This window comes from Nyctibius grandis, chromosome 16 (assembly GCF_013368605.1).
Source record: "Nyctibius grandis isolate bNycGra1 chromosome 16, bNycGra1.pri, whole genome shotgun sequence".
NCBI classification, from domain to species: Eukaryota; Metazoa; Chordata; class Aves; order Nyctibiiformes; family Nyctibiidae; genus Nyctibius; species Nyctibius grandis.
Window position 1 is genome coordinate 1133827 of NC_090673.1, and position 18386 is coordinate 1152212.

At 61.6% G+C, this 18386-nt stretch overlaps 1 protein-coding gene across 1 annotated transcript; it reads left to right on the plus strand.

The window, feature by feature from the left end:
* The first annotated feature begins 432 nt into the window (after nucleotides 1-432).
* On the plus strand, nucleotides 433-15876 carry NR5A1 (nuclear receptor subfamily 5 group A member 1). The gene is made up of 6 exons (XM_068414039.1): nucleotides 433-534; nucleotides 1024-1165; nucleotides 4543-5183; nucleotides 10717-10836; nucleotides 11382-11529; nucleotides 15629-15876. Exons 1-6 carry the CDS (start codon nucleotides 433-435, stop codon nucleotides 15874-15876), a joined length of 1401 nt encoding a protein of 466 aa, XP_068270140.1.
* The last annotated feature ends 2510 nt before the right edge of the window (nucleotides 15877-18386 follow it).

Genomic DNA, 18386 nt, shown 5'->3' on the forward strand with positions numbered 1-18386 from the left:
GCCACTGCCCCGAGCCCCCGGGCCAGCTCCGCTCCTGCCCCGCGCTCGGCCCGGGGCTGCTGCCGGAGCTGCCGCCCGGGGTGCCGGGGCCTGCCGTGCCGGGGGCCGGCAGCGGGGCACAGCGCAGCCCCGTCCCCGTGTCCCCGGGGCTGGCAGGTCCCTCCGCCCCCGCCCGTGTCCCCGTTGCCGCGAGCCGCCCGCGCTCCCCAGAGGAGGTTCCCCAGCCCCCGGGGGGGTGGCCGCTCGCCCGCACCAACATGGAGATGCTCTTCCAGGCGCTATAAAGGGCTCCGGCTCCGGCACCTGCCGCTCGGTCTCCGCCGCGCCGCGCTCCCGCTCCGCACCCAGCGCCGGGGCTGGGGCCGCCCTCCCCGTCCCCGTCCCCGTCCCGCTGACCCGCTGGCTTGTCCCGCAGCAGGGCCGCTGGCGGGGATGGACTATTCCTATGATGAGGACCTGGACGAGCTCTGTCCGGTCTGCGGGGACAAGGTCTCCGGGTACCACTACGGGCTGCTCACCTGCGAGAGCTGCAAGGTAGGAGCCGGCCGGGGCGTGCGGGACCGGGGCGTGCGGGGACCGGGACGTGCGGGGAGCGGGGAAACGCGGCTGGGGCTGTGCGGGGACCGCTGATGTGCATGGACCGGCGCTGTGCGGGAGCTATAGCCGGGGCTGTGCGGGGACCGGGGCTGTGCGGGAGCTATAGCCGGGGCTGTGCGGTAATCGGGGCTGTGCGGGGACCGGTGCTGCGCGGGGGAGAGGGGGCCGGGGCTGTGCGGGGAGCGGGGAGGGGGCTCTGCAGGGGCCGGGGCAGCGGGGCCGGTCGCGGGCCGCTCCTCGCCCGTTTTCGTTAGCGACGGATTCGCGCTCGGCGGCGGGACGGGAGCGCGGCCGCGACGGGAGCCCCGACCGCGGCGGGGGCGGTGGGAGCCTCCGTTGGAAGCGGGGCACGGGGATGGGGTGCCGGTGCCGGGCTGCCGCGGTGCCGGGGTGCCGGTGCCCGCCGCATCGCCGCCGCCGCCGCAGGGCTTCTTCAAGCGGACGGTGCAGAACAACAAGCACTACACCTGCACCGAGAGCCAGAACTGCAAGATCGACAAGACCCAGCGCAAGCGCTGCCCCTACTGCCGCTTCCAGAAGTGCCTCACCGTGGGGATGCGCCTGGAAGGTAGGGCACGGGGGGGGCACGCCGGCTCCCCGCGGGAATTACCGGCTCCGCGGCCGCGGAGGGAGCTGCGCGGGGCTGCGCGGTGTCCCCGGCGGCGGTCGCGCTGCCCCCGCCGCTGCCGCCGGCCCCCGCCGCGTCCCCGGGCCGGTAATTCCCGCGGCCGCTTCGATTCCGTTTTTCCCTCCCAAGTTAAAAAGAAATTCGTTTTTTCGCCTCTTCTCCTGCTTTTCCTTGTTTTGTTTTTGTTTTGTTTCCCCGGGGTTTTGGCTGCTGCGGCTTCAACTTTCCAGGATTTTCTTTGCTGGCAGAACGGTTGGGAAATAGTGTAGAAATTATTGTTTTCCTTAAGCACATAATTCCAGAAGCCGAGACTTAAGGAAAACGTTAAAAACGATGGGACTCGCTATAAAACTGCTGCAGACCCATCACGAATTATATTTTTCCTCTTGGTGACATTTAATATAAGGGATTTCTCGTCTGACTCTCGGGGAGTGCAATTCCAGCCCCAACGGCTGCCACCCCGCTCGTGTCAGAGAAGTCGATCCCGATTGAGACATCAGAGTCGGGCCCCAACATCCCCGCTTCGTGTGTTGTGGTTTCTGCAGCGCTTAGCATGGGCTGACAATATTCCTTCGGGACACAGATCACTGGCAAGCGACTGCGAAGCAACAGCAGACGCAGAAAGGAGCCCCCCCCACCCAGAGACAGCTGCCCCCCCACCTCTTCTCCCCTGAAATCGTTTACATTTTACTGCAGATGAAAGCAGCCCCATGCGCCGGCCGGGCTGAGACCCCTCACCTGGCTGGGCTCGCTGCGGGGGCTTTGCCTGCCCGGGAGCTCAGGGCAGGGTGTGGGTTAATCAGAAAGTACTGGGCGTACTGGTACAGCGGCCGCTCGCTTCCCGGAGCGGGATGAAGCCTGCGAGCAGGAGTAAGACACAACATCAAGCTGCAAAATCAGCTGCTGCAAAATCAGCCCCTGTAAGCTCCCAGCACGGGCCGGCTTCCAGCCCCATCGCCAAAGAGATCCCAGTTTCACTTTCCTCCCTGGACTGGAGTTACTGGTGCCCTAAATCAATCCGTGTGCGTTCCGGCAGTTTTGACAGGCGCTGCAGGAGAGTTTGGGTGCTGGGCAGGGGCTGGGGGCTCCGGGGGCAGGCAGGCAGGGGCAGTGCTGGGGGTGGCTGGGGGGGCACAGGGGCTGTCTCAGCTTGGCCGTTATCAGCAATTCTTGCTCGCTGTGGAGCTCGTTTGGTGCCGTAGCCCATGAGGGCAGCAGCCGGGATTTTTGTGTTTATTTTCCTGCTGTTAGCTCCTCAGCGGAGCCCTGCTGCCGGGCAGCCGGGGGGTCACCCAGTGGAGGGTGATATTCCCGTGGGACCGTCTCTTTTGTGGTAAAAACCAGAGCCCACCTTTCCCCAGTTCCTCGTGTTTTTGGGCAGGGAATCTGAGGTGACGCTTCGAGGGTGAACCTCCAGCTCCACAGGACAAAAGCAAGCCTGAGACGGTGGATTTTGGGGACAGAGTGTTGACACAGACCCCCCTTGGGGTGCAGGCACGTCCTGGGCGGCTCCACTTGGGTGCCCTTGCCCCCGAGGTCGGGGTGCTTCGGGGGCTTCCCGGCAGCCAGCTGGGATGAGGCAAATGGCAAGTTGTTCCCGATTCCAAGTGAGGCACAAACGGCAGGAAAAACGGAGCAGGAGGGAATTAAAAGGCCTCTTCTCCCTTTGTGTTCCTGCTGGGAGAGGGAAGGAGGGGTACTAGCGGTTGCCTGAGGAGGGTTTGTGAGGCTGGGCTGTGAGCACCTCTCACTGTGTGGGGGGGGTGCAGGCAGCACCAGTGGGGACCCTGCCTCGCACCCTTGCCCTGGGTCACGGGGGTCTGCTTGGGGTGAGGTCCATGAGCATCGCTGGGCCCAGCCTCGAGCAGTGGTGGAAACACGTTTGAGTCGGTGGGAGGTTTGGGCTTTGGGTGTGCTGAGGCATCGCCGGGGTGCGCAGCCAGGGACGCCAGAGCTGCCGGTGCCAGTTGGGGCTGCGTGAGGGGGTCAGCCCGCAGGGGACCCCGGCAGGGGCACGCCACGTGCCGACTGTGGCCACGTCCCTTGTACCCCTGAAGTCAGGAACTGCCCCGGGGCAGCTGTGTGGTGCCTGGGGGCACACGGACAGGCCCTGCGGAGGGGCGGCTGCAGCACCCCGCCTCGGAGGACGCCTCTGGCCGCCCGCTCCCAGCGAGATGCTGTTTGCATGAATAAAGAATGAGGGAGGAAGCCGGGGCGGCTCCCCTGGGAGCACATTCCTGCTCGCCCTGGAAATGCTGCTGCTCCTGGCCGAGGCTCCTGCTTCCAGCCTGCCTGGGGAGAGCCTGGGAGGTGGCCTGGCCTCGGAGGGGGGGCTGGCCGCACTGCCAGCGGCCCCAGGAGAAGTAGGAGAAAGAGAGGCAGAGGGAACAGCTGAGACACAAAAGCCAGACCCGGCTGCTGTCAGCGGGGACGGGAACTAGCAGAGGGTTTTTTTTTCCCTTTGATGTGAACTCTGCGGGCTGTGCTCGCTGGCGCGCTCTCCTCCATCCCTCTGCACCGCCGTCCAGCTCCCGCGAGCCGAGGCTCTCCCAGGGGTGGGCCGGGGCAGCAGCCCCCCGGCAGCACAGCGGGTCGGGGCGGTGCGGAGGGACGAGCTCCTGCTGCAGAGAAGCACCTGCTCCCTCTCACGCTGACACATTCTTGGGGTTCTTTGGGGGTTCCGAGGGAACATCGGCTTTGCTCCAGCCAGGAGATCGCGCTGGGGCTGCCAGAGTGACTCCGGCAGCGGGATGCTCGGGCAGAGCCCCTCGGCTGTGCTGCCTGTAAGGGGGGCAGAGATTTGCAGAAAAGAAACCTGTGCAGCCTGGGTGCAGGCGAAGCAGGGTCCCGAGGGGGCTGTGGGGTCCCAGGCTCTGCAGAAACAAGGAAATCCCAGGGCTGGCCCAGAGTCAGGGGTCTTAAAAACTAAAGTGGGTGTCAATCCCCTTCATCTGCCTGGGCTTCACGGGCTTTCCCCCCCAACCCACAAGGGGTCCAAGCTGCTTTATCCCCCAGCCCATTTTGTAGTTAAAGCCAAATGTCTCTTCCTTTCCTGCAACTCCCCGAGGCTCTGAGGGTGACACCAGCAAGGCAAGAGCCGGGGCCAGGCACCGACCCTGCCGTGCCACGTCCCTGGTGTGCACGGCTGGGCTGAAAACGGCTCAGTCCTGCCAGTGGCTTTCTGAGAATGTCCCCCTGGTGCTCCCCAGCCCCATTTGGCCACCAAATCCCCCCCATCATTTTCTCTGTGCCATGTGGAAGCGCTGGTCTCCCTCTGCGCGGGTTCACTGCAGCCCCTGCCCTCTCTCTGCCCCCAGCCGTGCGTGCCGACCGGATGCGCGGAGGGAGGAACAAGTTTGGCCCCATGTACAAGCGGGACCGTGCCTTAAAGCAGCAGAAGAAAGCTCTGATCCGTGCCAACGGCTTCAAGCTGGAGTCTGTGCCCCAGATCGTGTCCCCGGTGCAGAACGACTACAGCCTGTCCTCCACCATCCACAGCATCCACGCCATGTCCAAGACCTTGCCGCCCAACCCTGCTGCCCTGACGCCCGTTGACTACGAGCGCAGCCCCTACGGGACGCCCTCCCTGGGAATGACTGTGCCCAGCCACGCGCCGCTCGCCAGCTACCACTACCCCTCCTTCTCCAACCGCACCATCAAGTCCGAGTACCCGGACCACTACACAAACGTGCACGAGTCTGTGCCGACCTATGTGTACCCAGAGACCTACCCCAGCAGCTCCCCTCCCGACATCCCCGAGGTCATCCTGAAGCTGCTGCAGCTGGAGCCCGACGAGGCGCAGGTGAAGGCACGGATACTGGCCTGCCTGCAGCAAGAGCAAGGCAAAGGCCGGCACGAGAAGCTCAGCACCTTCGGCCTCATGTGCAAGATGGCTGACCAGACCCTCTTCTCCATCGTGGAGTGGGCACGGAGCTGCATCTTCTTCAAGGAGCTGGAGGTAGGAGCCTGGGCAGGGGGGAGGCATGCTGCACTGGGTGCTGGGAGGCAGGTGGGACCGGGGCTGAGATGCTGTGAGGATGGGGCAATGCCTGTGGGCACGAGCCTGGGGCTGCCACCACTGCAGAGCTGCTGGGGTGTCCACATCCCGCTCCCGGCTCCTGCACGGCAGGGCTGGAGCGGTCTCCGCTGTCGCCGTGGGGCTAATGATTTCAGATTCATCACGGCGGGGGCAGGTGTGGAGGCCATCGCCAGCAGAGTGACTGCAGTGTCAAGCTCAAGATATAATTGAAAAATGTAACGTTGAGGAATTATAGTTGAGACAATTCTCTCCTCTGCCTTTAGGAGGAAAATCGATGCTGTCAGGTGGGTGCCTATTAGCACCAGGCAGCCGGGGCAGGGCTGGCCGGGGCGGGGGACACCACCGAGCCTCCTCCAGAGCCACTCCTGCTGCGGCAGCCCGTGAGCGTGCCCAGCTGGGGGCCGTGGTGCTGAGCCCCCTCCTGCCAGGCCATCCCAGCTAGCAAACCCCCCCGAACATTTACTGGATTAGCAGCAGTGAGGCAGTCTCTGCCATCCTGCAAACCTTGCCAAGCTTTCGGATGTTTTCCATTCGTGTCCTGGGCTGACCTAAGAGCCCAAACTGGTGCAAAAATGGGAGAGAAAATTTTGCAAAGTGGCCAAAAACCAGAGAGCCACGTCCTGGGGTGGCTGGGAGACCCTGGTGCCTTCCCGTGCTCCGAGCATGAGGCTGTGCTACCCAGCTCTGGCCAAAATCACCTTCCCACGGTGACATGGGGATGATGCCCTGGGATGGGCCAGGCTCTTCCCCGTGCCCACCCTGTGGGTGCCATGGGGCCGAGCGTGGCAGAGCCTCGCGGCTCAAAATAGCCCCCGGCTGCCAGAACAGTGTCAGGAAGCGGCATTGTGGGGGTGGGCCGGGCTCGTTTCAATCGTATCAGTGTCCAGCCTGGATTTTGGGAACAGGGTGGCTGTTGTTTTGCAGGAGATATTGTAAACAGTGTAAATTCAGCCCCCGGCTGCGTTGCCGCGTAGCCTTGTAGCTCCATTGTCAGCCTGATTGTGCCACCAAAATAGGCTGTTTCCGTGTGAATCCGCGTCGGCGGGCGCTCCTCCTGCCATGGGGCTCTGGAGGAAAACCCGGCTCCTGAAACCCCATTCCTGCTCCTGCCGGTGCATAAAAGCAAACAGCTGCTGGGGTGGTAAATGAAGTCCTGCTAGTGCCGAGTTTATGGCTTTACCCTAAAGCCTGCTAGCACGGAGTAAAATCGCGACCTCGGAGATCGATGGCAGCTGTGCAGGCAGTCCCTGCTGGGTGCTCGGGGTACCAGCAGCCCTCTCCATCCCTTGGGAACATCTACCTCACGGCAACGGTCTCCATCGCCAGCCAGGGAAGGGCCATTGGCCGAGGGCAGTGCGGGGATCCAGGCTGGAAGGGCATCGTGCTGGAACATGGCTCCGGAGCATTGCGCTGGGCTGATGCCAGGCGGGGAGGGGAGGCAGGCGGGTGAGGAGGGGGTGCGGGCAGATGCCTCCATGCACGGCGTTCCCTGCCTGAACACCCCTGGCACCCACGTGCTCCTGCTGCAGGCCTGTTTTGCAGACAGCTGGCTTCTTCCCCTGGCCTTGCAGGCAGCCTGGAGAGGAGGGAGCAAACCCTTGGGGGCACGGGGACCCGCTGGCCCGAGCAGGTCCCCCCCCGGAACTGGCAGGTCTTCTTGCCATTCCCATTCCCATTCCCATCCCATTCCCATTCCCATTTCTATTCCCATTCCCATTCCATTCCATTCCCACTCCATTCCCATTCCCACTCCATTCCCATTCCCATCCCATTCCCATTCCCATTTCTATTCCCATTCCATTCCCATCCCATTCCCATTCCCATTCCCATCCCATTCCCATTCCCATTCCCATTCCCATTCCCACACTGGCAGCCCAGCGAGGGGCAGTGGCAGTCTGGGCTCTTCGCCGTCTCCTCCTGGCAGGGTGGCTGGGGTGGGGGCCCTTGGGCAGAGCCCCCCCGGCTCCGCCGCTGCGCCCGGGGAAGGAGAGGGGGGAGATGGGCTAATGGCCTCTTGACATCGGCTCACACGCCACGTCTGCCCACAGGCGCGGGGCAGTCAGATTGAAAACAGATTTAACTTCCCAGATATATCGTTTCATTTAAGGGCCAGTAATTCTGTCAGTCTGCCACTGACAAACGAGGGTCCCCATGCCAATCCGCCGCGGAGACGGATGTCGCGGCGCTCATCTCGTGTCACCAGGCGGAGAATTACGGACTGCGCTGGCCTTCGGAGGCAAGACTAATAATGCCGCGCGGCAGAGGGGGATTTGGGGGCCCGCTTGTTTATCGAGGGCCGGGCAGGCAGCCGCGGCGCGAGGCCGCGCGGGCGGAGGTGGAAGAGGTCAGCGCTGACGCCCATAAATACGAACTTTAACTGAGTCTAGATGAGATGTGTCAGGACTGAGGGAAGATTTGCAGCACCTCTTCAGGAAGAAAAATATGGGCTGGGGGTGAAATATATTTTGTTGGGTCGTGAGTCTCAGGCAACTTTGTCCTTTCAGATGTAATTTTTTTATGTATATATGGAGAGAGACAGACAGAGAAGTGAGCGTGCACATGCACACTTGCACGCTCACATTGTGTCTGGTTTTGGTTTGGTTTACATGCATGTATCTCGCACTGTGTGGTTTGTGTAGGTGTTACTGCCACATGTACATATAAATATGGTGCACACAGGGGTGCAGTGACCTTTAGATTGGGATGAGCAGCCAGGAATGTTAAACAAATTGCGTGGATTCAGCCCTAAGGCTGGGCTGGGTGTGCGGCGGGTCCCTGCTGTCGGTGGAAGGGCACGGTGTGGCCGCGGGGACGATGCTGGTCCCCTCCTCGCCATGGGACCGGGGCAAACCACCCTCCCAGCCGCGGGCCAGCACCAGTGGCAGTGGGGGATGCTGAGGGCAGCGCTGATCCCTGGGCCGAGGGGTTCCTTCGGGTGCCTGCGTCTGTCTGCCCGGCTGCTCTCCCTCGCTTCTCGTTAGAGGTCTCGGGGCCACAATGAAGCCTGTTCGTAGCCAGTTGCTTCTCTGCTTCTCTTTAGCATGCGTGGGTCACCCTGACCCCATCTCCTGGCCAACAGCCAGAGCGTTTTTGGCAGATTTAAGATCTCCTTCTGGTCGTGGATGCTGCAGCAATGTTTAGCATCCCGTGCACTGGGGGAAAAGTGACGGCTTTCCCCGCCGGCTGGCGTCGCGGCTGGCACAGCCCTGGGGCGCACACGCAGAGCCGCGATGCCCACGCAGCCTTGCAGCCGGCTGCCTGCGAGCATCAGCAAAAAGCAGTAGCCTGGGCCACGGCAGCGTGCTCTGCCAGCTGGGAGATGAGATTCTGGCCCTGCCATGCTGGTCTTGGTGGTTTTGTGCTTTAAGATGCCCATTGCAGTGGTATCTGGGCAGGGGGATGGGGACCTGCATTGACCATTAACACCTTAGGCTGGTGTGGAGCTCTGATTGCGGGTGGCTGGCGGACGGTAATCCACTTTCGCACTTCTTGGTAGCCAAGGTGACGGGTCCTGCTCGCACCCAGTAATTGCCCGGGCTGCGGCTCGGGGCACTGGTGTGTGCTGTGCACCCGCGTGGGGGCTGCTGGGGCAAATCCTGCACCAGTGACCCGGGAGGAGGCCCGGAGAGCATCCCTGGGGTGAGGGCGGGTCGGGAGGACCCGAGCACTCCTCGTGCCCGTGGTGTGCTGAAGCCAGGTGGGGAGAGGCTGGGGATCGGTGTCCTGGGACCCGCTCAGGGCTTCCGAGCAAAGCGGGGCTGCTGGTGGGTCCCTGCCAGGTGCTCTGCTGAGGGAGCTGACCCTGCCTGCGGAGTCTGGGAAAAGCTGATTAGTCATTTTTAAAGGAAGAAAAGAAGATTTCAGAATTGTTGAAATGCTTCCTTTTGGAAAAACTGCATTTTTAAAAATGATTTTTTCAGAGCAAAACCTTCAGCCTGTCCCTTCCGGAGCTTGTGCTGCTCAGGAATGAGGCACAGGAAGGAGCTTCCAAAACAACGCCGCGACTCAGCCGGAGCTCGGAGCTCGGCGCTCGGCACCGGGAGCGTGCGGCTGGGCTGGAGCGCTGGTGCGGGACCCCGGCTCCCCGTGAGGGCTGAGGGCTGGCCGCAGCCACAGCCAGCGCCTGCCTCGGGGTAGGGGTCATCAGGAAGGCAGAAAATGTCCATTTTGTTTTGATGCAGAATGAGCTTTTCCCCAGTTCTTTGTTCAGCAGCAGAACAGAAACCTCACGGTCTGCGCGGCTGGGCTGTGCATTCGGCTCCTTGGCCGGCACAGGCGGTGCGGTGAGCCCGGCCTTGGCAGCGCCGTGGCACCCGTGGCACCCCGCTGCGGGCAGGTTTCACACACCGGGCAGGAGCAGGAGCCGCTGCCCCGGCCCCATCACTGCCTCCTGCGCCGACCCCGCTCCGCGCTGCTGCTCCGCGGGTCTGACCACCCACTGCACAAATCCCGGCGGCTCGTGGGGAGTGCTGGGCTCCGAGGCCATAAAGCTCTTTCTCATCCGACTTCTATTCCTTTTGCAATCTCCCAGCACTGGTTTATTGCAGCCTCTTCAGCAAATCGAGGGTATTATCCAGCCCTGTGATACTGCATCTGTCTTCCTTCTATTAACGGCAGCGAGCACAATGGCACTGCAGAGCTCTTGTGCTGGCGCTGAATTTGCTCTGCCGGGAAGGATCACGGATAACGCCCGGCCCTTTCCCCACGCCAGCCTTGCGGGGGTCCAGGCAGGGCAGGGGTTCAGCTCTTTGCAGGAAGGAGTTGGGGTCCCGTGGACAGCAGCAACGAGGGGCTGAAGCTGGTGACCCGTGGTGTTTCTCAGCAGGGCTTTGCAATTAACGTTTCATTAATCAGATGCAGCGTGTCCTTGCTACGAGCTTCGTCACAGTCAGGCTGAAATTTCCGCGTATAAATGTGTGTGTGAGACTTTGGGAAATGCTCTGCAGGCAGTGGGGGTGAGGAGGATTTCAGGGTCTTAAAAAAAAAAAACAAACAGGGCTTTTTGCCAGGCTGTGAGAGTCTGGGATAAAGTCCTGGGGGACAAAGTCCTGTCCCACCTGGAGGAACTGGATTCCCGAGGGAGGTGGGTGATGCTCCCTGCCCTCCCTGCATGCTCCTGCCATGGGCCGGCAAGCAAACTTGTGCACAAAGCAAACCTGGGGCTGGACAAGTCTCCATAGATCAGGTCACCTGGGGACCTTAGGGGAAGGCAGAGGTTTGTCACATCTCCAACACACCATGTCGATGCCGTATCCGTGCCAAGGCACTGCTCATCCTGGTGGCAGAAGGCCCCATCCACTTCGCTTCATGGAACAGCACCGATGACTGGACTCGCTGCTCTACTTCTGGGAACTTGAGCAGTGAAAATAGGTTGTTTTTTGACACTGATATCAGTTTGGTCCCCGTGCCCGGCGCGGTGGGTGTCAGCGGCACCGCTCTGGCTGTGTTTCAGGTGGGTGACCAGATGAAGCTGCTGCAGAACTGCTGGAGTGAGCTGCTGGTGTTCGACCACGTCTACCGGCAGCTGCAGCACGGCAAGGAGCACAGCATGCTGCTCGTCACCGGCCAGGAGGTGAGCACCGGCACGCAGCCACCGCCGCGGCTGCGGTGGGGGGGGTGCAGCGGGGCGGGGGGGTGACTTTTGTCCCTACTCCTGGCTGGGTGCAGCTGCAGGGCGGACGGGTTGTTTTTGCTGTCTATGGGACTGCTTGTGCAGAAGGTCCCAGCTCAGCCCATCCTGTTTCATCCCATCCCATCTTACCCCATCCCCTCCTGACCTGCCATCCAGCTCCTGCTTCTGGAGAAAAACATTTCTCATGGGAAGAACAGCCACACCTGCACTCGCAGAGCTGGGGCATGAGAAGGGGCCCCTTCCCTCCCTGGGGGCGGTTTTTGGGGACACGGGCACCCGCGATGCCAGCGCCCTGCAAAGGGCAGCTCTGTTTTAAGCGGCGCTGGAGAATCCGTTCCCGTTTCACCCACCAGCCTTCGCCTCGACACCCCGAATCCTCGGTCAGCGCTGTGGGCTGGTGCCCAGATCCTGCCCCGCGCGGGGTCCCCTGTAGCGGGTTTGGGACACTGGGGCCGCCGCGGCTGACGCCCTCCCCGTCCCCGCAGGTGGACATGCTGACCATCACGGCCCAGGCCGGCTCCATCCTGAACACGCTGGTGCTGCGGGCGCAGGAGCTCGCCCTGCACTTGCACTCGCTCCAGGTGGATCGGCAGGAGTTCGTCTGCCTCAAGTTCCTCATCCTCTTCAGCCTCGGTGAGCACCGCCGCGGGGGGCACCGGGACGAGGGGTGGCCGTGCTCGGGGGTCAGGGCCGTGCTGCTGGGGGGTCTTGGCGGGTGGGAGCACGTGCAGCCCAGGGTCCGGCTGTGCTGTGCCAGGGGAGATGAAGGGTCTTTTAATGAGGGGCCAGGAGCGAGGGCTGGGACCTGCCTGCCCTGCCTCGCCGGGGATCTGAAACGTCTCCTGCTGTGGGGCCAGGCCCTGCCCCTGGCCGCGGGGGACGATGCCAACCCGCTGGCTGAGCAGAGCCTGTTTTGGTCGCTTGCCCATCGCACTGGGCAGGGAAACAACGGGCTGATATGGCCGCGGCAAAACAGGCATGTTGACAGCGGCGGCGGCTGGGGACGGCCCTATCTCCTGGGATTTGCGTCAGAGCACCCGTGCCGCCGCGGCAGGGCAGGGACAGCACACAGCTCCTGATTAGGCTCAGCCCCAGAGCCTGTGGTCGGGCCGGGCTGGCAGGTTCACACGGTCCTGCCTCACCTAGACAAAATATGGGAGCTGTGGGCGCTGCTGCCAGAGCCCGCAACGTCCCTGGGGCTGCGCAGCATCTCTGTCTGTTCCTGCCCTGATCCTGCACTGGTCCTGTCCCGCTCCCACCCTGGCCACGCTGCCGCCCCAGTGGGGAGCATCTCCCCATCCACCGTGGCCAGGGATACGGCTCCTTTTCCCACGGGCATCGCCCCAAGGCAGGGACACCCACCAGAGTCCCACCGGAGCGATCTCAGCCCTCGGCAGGGCAGTGCAGCCACGGGCAGTGCTGAGCACCACGGGGACCCCAGGGCACCCGGCCACCTTCATTACTGGTGCCGACACCTTCCCCTCGGCCCCGTCCCAGTGGGGGATCTCACCTCCCGGCGCGGTGACAGCAGCGGGGCCTGCGAGGGGCTCAGCTGGCTGCCGTGCTCCCGGCTCGCACCTCTGCCGCCGCGGCCGCTTCACTTCACACTCCTCCGCGGCTGCTGCTAATTGCACGCGCCAGGGCAGAAACCGGCCTTTCTCCAGGGAAACTCGTGCTCGGGTCCCTGCAGCGCTGGGTGCTGGTGCTGAGCTGGGACGGCGAACCCAGCTTGGGGCAGCCCTGTCTCCAGCCCCAGCCCTGTCTCCAGCCCCATCCCAACCCAACCCCTTCCCCGTCCCTGTTCCAACACCTCAGTCTGCACTTGCGCTTGTCCACCATGGTCCCAGCCTGGGGGTCCTGCCAGCAGCTCTGTGCCCCGTTGCCAAGCGCAGCAGGCCATGGGCTGCACTCTGCGCTGCATGGACACTGCTGTGTGTTTCGGTACTTCGTTTCTCGACAGTTTGTCGCCATGTGTCACCGTGGACGAGGAGCCAGCCTGCTCCAGGAGCGGCACCGCCACCGGGTTAATGGGCTGAGTGGGAGCGTTGCCGTGCTGCAGGCAGCGGGATCCGCTCACCCAGCCCAGGGGCCGGGGTCAGGGCCAGCCCCGGGGGCCCGGGCAGGGCGGGTCGCTCGGGGTGCAGGAACCCCATCCCGCACCTGCAGCGTCTCCTCACGCAACTTGCTTCTCCTCCAGAGCTGTTTTGAAATCTAGAGAAATTAGATACGACGATTTGCTGTTCAAACAGTGATAAGGTGTGGCACAAACAGTGCCCAGGCTGAGAAATAAAGGAGCTGGTGGGACCTTCCCCAGCCGCTGCCCTGCGGGCTCCTCACCGGGAGGGTCGGTCACCCCGCGCTGCCCCGCGTCCCCCCGCATGCCCCCCGCAGCACCCACGCTGCTGTGCCGACTGGTTCCCCTTCCCCGGAGCAGCGGCTTGCAGGGAGGGCATGGAATCAAATAGCTGTATTTTCCCATGCCTCATTTTGCCCCAAATCCAACTTTTTCTCTCCATATTGCAGAGCTCACTCGGAGTAATTTGCCCTTCGCAGGCTCAGCTGTAGAGGAGGGGATTGTGTATTATGTGCAGGATGTAATTGCCTTTAACAAGAGAATTTCCACATTTACCACTCTGCCACAGCACAATCAAAGCCAAGCCCCGCTCACAAGAGCTGCCATTTGAGTTCTAAATAGATTTCTCTCCTGAGCAGGTAAAGAGATTTAATTAAAATTAGGGCTTCTCAAAATAGCAATATTTATGAGGACGGCACAGGTTAGCTTTGTTCTACAGAAGGGCTTAATAGAGCCTTAATGGATTGACCTATCATTCGATTTCATGACTTACATTCATGAAGCAGCTACTCTCGGGGAGGGGAGGAAGAGAGGCTTTTATAGCCCACATTCCCTTAAGCGTTTGCAATTTATCAGCAGCTTCTCCCAAACAAAAGGAGCTGTGAATAGGAAGAACACTTGAGGGCATAGAAATAATCCCAGGCATATCTGTATGTGTGATGGGAGGCTTTGTCACAGGACAGTCTTTGCAACTGCTGCAGTGTCTCTAAATGAAGTGAGTCAATGTTATTTGGACAACATTCTTTATTCCTTGCAGGAATGAAAAGATTATTCAAATATTCAATTAAACAGTGAATAGGGTCTTTCAGAGAACCAGGTGAGTTCATCGAGTAGAACTAGCTATTGTTGAGCCAACTCAGGGGATAGATTTGACATTTATCAATATAACTTCTTTTTTTTTAATGACATGCACAATAACCGTATGCAGATAAAGGGATTTCATAACAACAGCCCGGGTGGAAGGGAGAGGGCCACACCAGGAGCAAAGTGTGCTGCCGGGGTGCAAAGGGAAGGGTGATCTGATAAAGCGCATCTTGGCACGACCTGTGGCACCATGTGCCTGTGCCCAGCCGGCCATGGGCATGGCCGGAGGCTGGGTCTCCCGGGGGTCCTGCAGTCCCCCCAGCTGTGCCTCCGCTCCCTGGGCTCTGCCAAGCACGGGCTGGGTGGGCTGGAGCAGCGCTGGGTGCCGTGGCCCCCCCAAGGGAGCCCTGTGGGGCTGAGTCGTGTGGGGGGCCATGGACACCCCTGCCTGGCAGTCGGGGTCCCGTCTGCTCCCTCCTGCTCAGCCACCTCCACCACCAGCCCCACACTTTGCCCTCCCACCAGCTGCTCAGCCCTTTGGCTACAGCAGGGACCCACCTGGGTCAAAGCCATGTTTGATTGCCCTCTTTTCTTTGGGTGAAAGTCAGAAATAATGAACCCCAAGCACCCAACCATTGCTGCGTGTAGCTGTAGCCGGCTGACGGGGCCGTGCACAGCACCGTTTCCCTAGACCCTGCCTGTGCCATGTCCCACCCTGTGGGCAGCAGAGCCGGCAGCGGGGTTACGGGGGAGCTGGTGAGGCACGGGGGATTAGGGTTTCCAGGCTGGTGAGCCCCGTTGCCACATTGGAAAGATGAGGTTTATCGGGGAATTAATTCAGCCGCTTCCTCGACCTTCAGGAGCTAAAGGGAGCTGATGGCAACAGCTCCCTGTGTGTGGGTGCAGCCGGTAACAAGTTTCGGCTTTGTGGCTTGCTGGGTGGCGAGGGCAGGGGGGTGCGGGTCCTTCGACTGCCAACGGGGGTTTGGGCGTCCGTCTTCAGCCCTGGGGGAGGGACGGGGAGCTGTCCTGGCTTCGCAGGGATAAAATATATAGAATCACTTTTCTGTTACGTGTTGTGTCAGTGTGTGCCCAGCTGTGGGATGGAGATCAAGGCCATTACAGTTAAACCCAGGGCAGTTGCCCCAGGCTGCCCCACAGGTGTATTCTGTAACATTAATGTCAGGGTCACTATAAATGGGAAAGCTGCTGGGGAGGGGGGCTCTTGGCTCTGCTTCCTTCTTGTGCTTTCTCCTCTCAACGGTCATGATCCCTGGAGGGACTTGCCACCACTCTATGGCTGAGTATCACTTTGTGTCTTTTGTATTAGCATTGATATTGGCTCTCTTACTTTATTCAAATTGTTTAAATTTCAGCCCACGAGTCTCCCTCCTTTTCCCAGTTTCCTTCCTCGGTTGGGAAGGGGAGATTGGGTGATAGAACAACTGGGTATTGTTTAGCCCTGGGTGTGGACCCCTCCTGCGCTGTGTTCTCGTGTACGAGGGGTGTTGATGTATCAGCACAGGTTATGGATGGGGTTTGGCACCATTTCACCGTCCTGTCCCCTCCTTGCAGATGTGAAGTACCTGGAGAACCACATGCTGGCCAAGGACGCCCAGGAGAAGGCCAACGCAGCGCTGCTGGAGTACACAGTCTGCCACTACCCCCACTCCACGGACAAGTTTCGGCAGCTGCTGCTGCGGCTGGCGGAGGTCCGGGCGCTGAGCATGCAGGCCGAGGAGTACCTCTACCACAAGCACCTGAGCGGGGAGGTGCCCTGCAACAACCTCCTCATTGAGATGCTGCATGCCAAGCGGACTTAAGCATGGCCACGAGCACGGACCCGGCGGAGCCCTGGTGCTGCCAGGGCATGGCAGGGGCAGGACGGGCGCCCGGGGCTGGCTGGCCGGTGCCACCTCTCCGCCCTGCCTTTCTCAGTGATGCTATTTAACCTGTGCTATCGGAAAAGTCCCAGATGGTTTATTTTAATACCCAGTAAGGATGGTTGATGGCTGCGGGGCGGTGGGCTCGGCTGCTGGACTGCCCCACGGGCAGCGCTGCCCCCGGCTCCTCTGCACACCCGGCGCCTGACCTGTCGCCTGCCCGACCCGGCTCTGCCACACGAAGGAAGGGTAAGGTCTGTCCTGGCTTCTCTCCTACTCGTGCTCCTCTCCTGCTGCCACTACCAGCCGTTCCTCCACCGCTGCATCCCTCCCCCAACCCTGCCCCATGTCTCAGGGCCCCTCGTGCACAGGGTAGGGGAGGGGTGAGGTGAACACCCCAGGTTGTGGTTTTGCGGCAGTCGGGGTGTCCCCAGGCACTGGCACGGAGACAGAGGATTAGTGCAGGAGCCGAGCAGAATGCTGGGGCCGGGGCTGGAGATGTCAGCCCCATGGTGCAGCTGTGCCAGGACCCCAAGGTGCACGTGCTGGGGTCCCCGCTCCTGGCTGCCCATGGTGTTACTGCCTGCTCTGCATCCCGGCCAAGCAAGGGCAGGCAGGGATGGGCAGCGCTGAGCCCTCGGCTGACGCTGGTTTTCTCTGTGCTTGCTGGTGCTGGAGGCACCAGCCGTGGTTTGCAGCTTGTGGCAGCCATGGGTACCTGTGGTCAGCATGTCTCTGGGATGTCAAAGCTTCACTGCAGAGGCTCTAAGAGATTCTGTACTGGGAGCAGGGGACTGTCCTCAGGACACTGTGCCCGTGGCCCTGCTGTCCCCTTCCTGCCTGCAGGTGATGCTGGCAGCGCAGCCGGGAAGGAGGAGGTGCGAGGTCCAGACCCTGCACTGCGGGTGCCGGGGCAGCAGCAGGTCCCAGAGCTGCTCCGGTGCCAGCACAAGCCCAGGGGCCCAGGGGAGCTGGGGGCTTTGCAGCCCTCTCCTGCATTTACCTGCCCAAGCACGTGGATGAGGAGTAACAAGAATTGTCCTGTGCTTCACGCCGGGCTGAGCCCCCAGACCCGCCGTCACGCTCTGCCGTGTCCCCAGGGGACAGCACACGCTGTGCCAAAGCCACAAGCAAAGAGCTGTCGGATCCTCTCCCATCGCGGGGCAGGGGCTCACAGACACAACTGGGCAGCACTGCGGGGCTGCAGCCCCCGAGCTGGGACATGCCAGACTCTCGCTGCTGCTTTCTCTCGGTCTCAGCCACGTCTCTTCTCTGGCAGCCCAGCACAGCCCCTGCCACGGCTGGGCCCCCAGCTCTGCTGGGGCTCCTCTGGCGCGGCTGGGCTTGGCTCAGGGTTGTTTCCACTGGGGGTGTTTGCCCCTGGTTGGAGGGGGCTGGCGTCCGCCGCGGCTCTGCGCAGAGCCGGTGCCTTGAGGAGCTGCAGATGCTGCGCCCGGAGCCGTGTGGTTTATGGAAGCTTGTTAGATGCAGACGAGCATGTTTGTCTCTGCTTTTCAACGTTTGTGCATTTTTCCTCCTGAAGTCTGTGGTTCGGTTTCACCTTCTTTTTGTGAACTTAAAAGAACTAGAGAAAATGGTTTGGGAGGTAAAAGATGTTTTATTTTCAGAAAATGAAAAGTGTCCTTAAGTGTCTCTCCCCCTCTCTGTCTCTCACACCCTTTTCTCCCTCTCATCCCTCCCCTTCCCCACTCCCCACCCTTCCTTCCCAGGCAGGAGGTTACCAACTTCCTTGTCAGGAGCAAACCACTGTAATAAATTTTGCAGTTCATTTAAAAAAAGGCAGACTTTGTCTTTTTTGACTTTCTAACCCTCCTCGTTGGTGCTGCCCACGGGTGGGTGGGGTGCCCTGCCTGGTGTCCCCGCAGGACAGCGGTGCGTGGCCCCGGTGCCCACGGGTGCCTCAGCGGGATCGGGATGCTGCGGGAGCGGGGCCACAGCTGCGGTGCCATTCAAGGCGGTGGTGACTCAGGATCTGGTTCAAAGTGCTGCTGGGAATTGCCATAGCGACTCTGAGTGTGTTTTGAGCGCGTGAATGACAATATTTATGGGCAACTAGCTTAGAGGTGGGATTTTTCATGTGGCCCTTGGTGGTCACTGCGCCCAAGAGCCCCCAGCGTGCTGCGTGCTGCGGCAGGGAGCAAACACACTGCAAAGCACAGATCTCTGCCGTAGCTCTGATGACCTGGCTGTAGGGATTTCAGAGCTGGGAGCTGCGCCGTGCCCCAGCTCTCCCCGGTCCCAGCAGCTGGAGGTGCTGCTTGGCTGACTCGGATAACCGGAGCGATGGGCTGCGCTCCCACCTTGCCCCCCTGCCCAGCGCAGGCTGCTCGAGGGCTGCAGTTCCCAACAGTGCTCGGATGCTCGTGGGCCAGCACATGCTGTGCTGAGACCAGGGAATGCAGCGCAGCTCGGGAGCGTGCCAGCCCCGG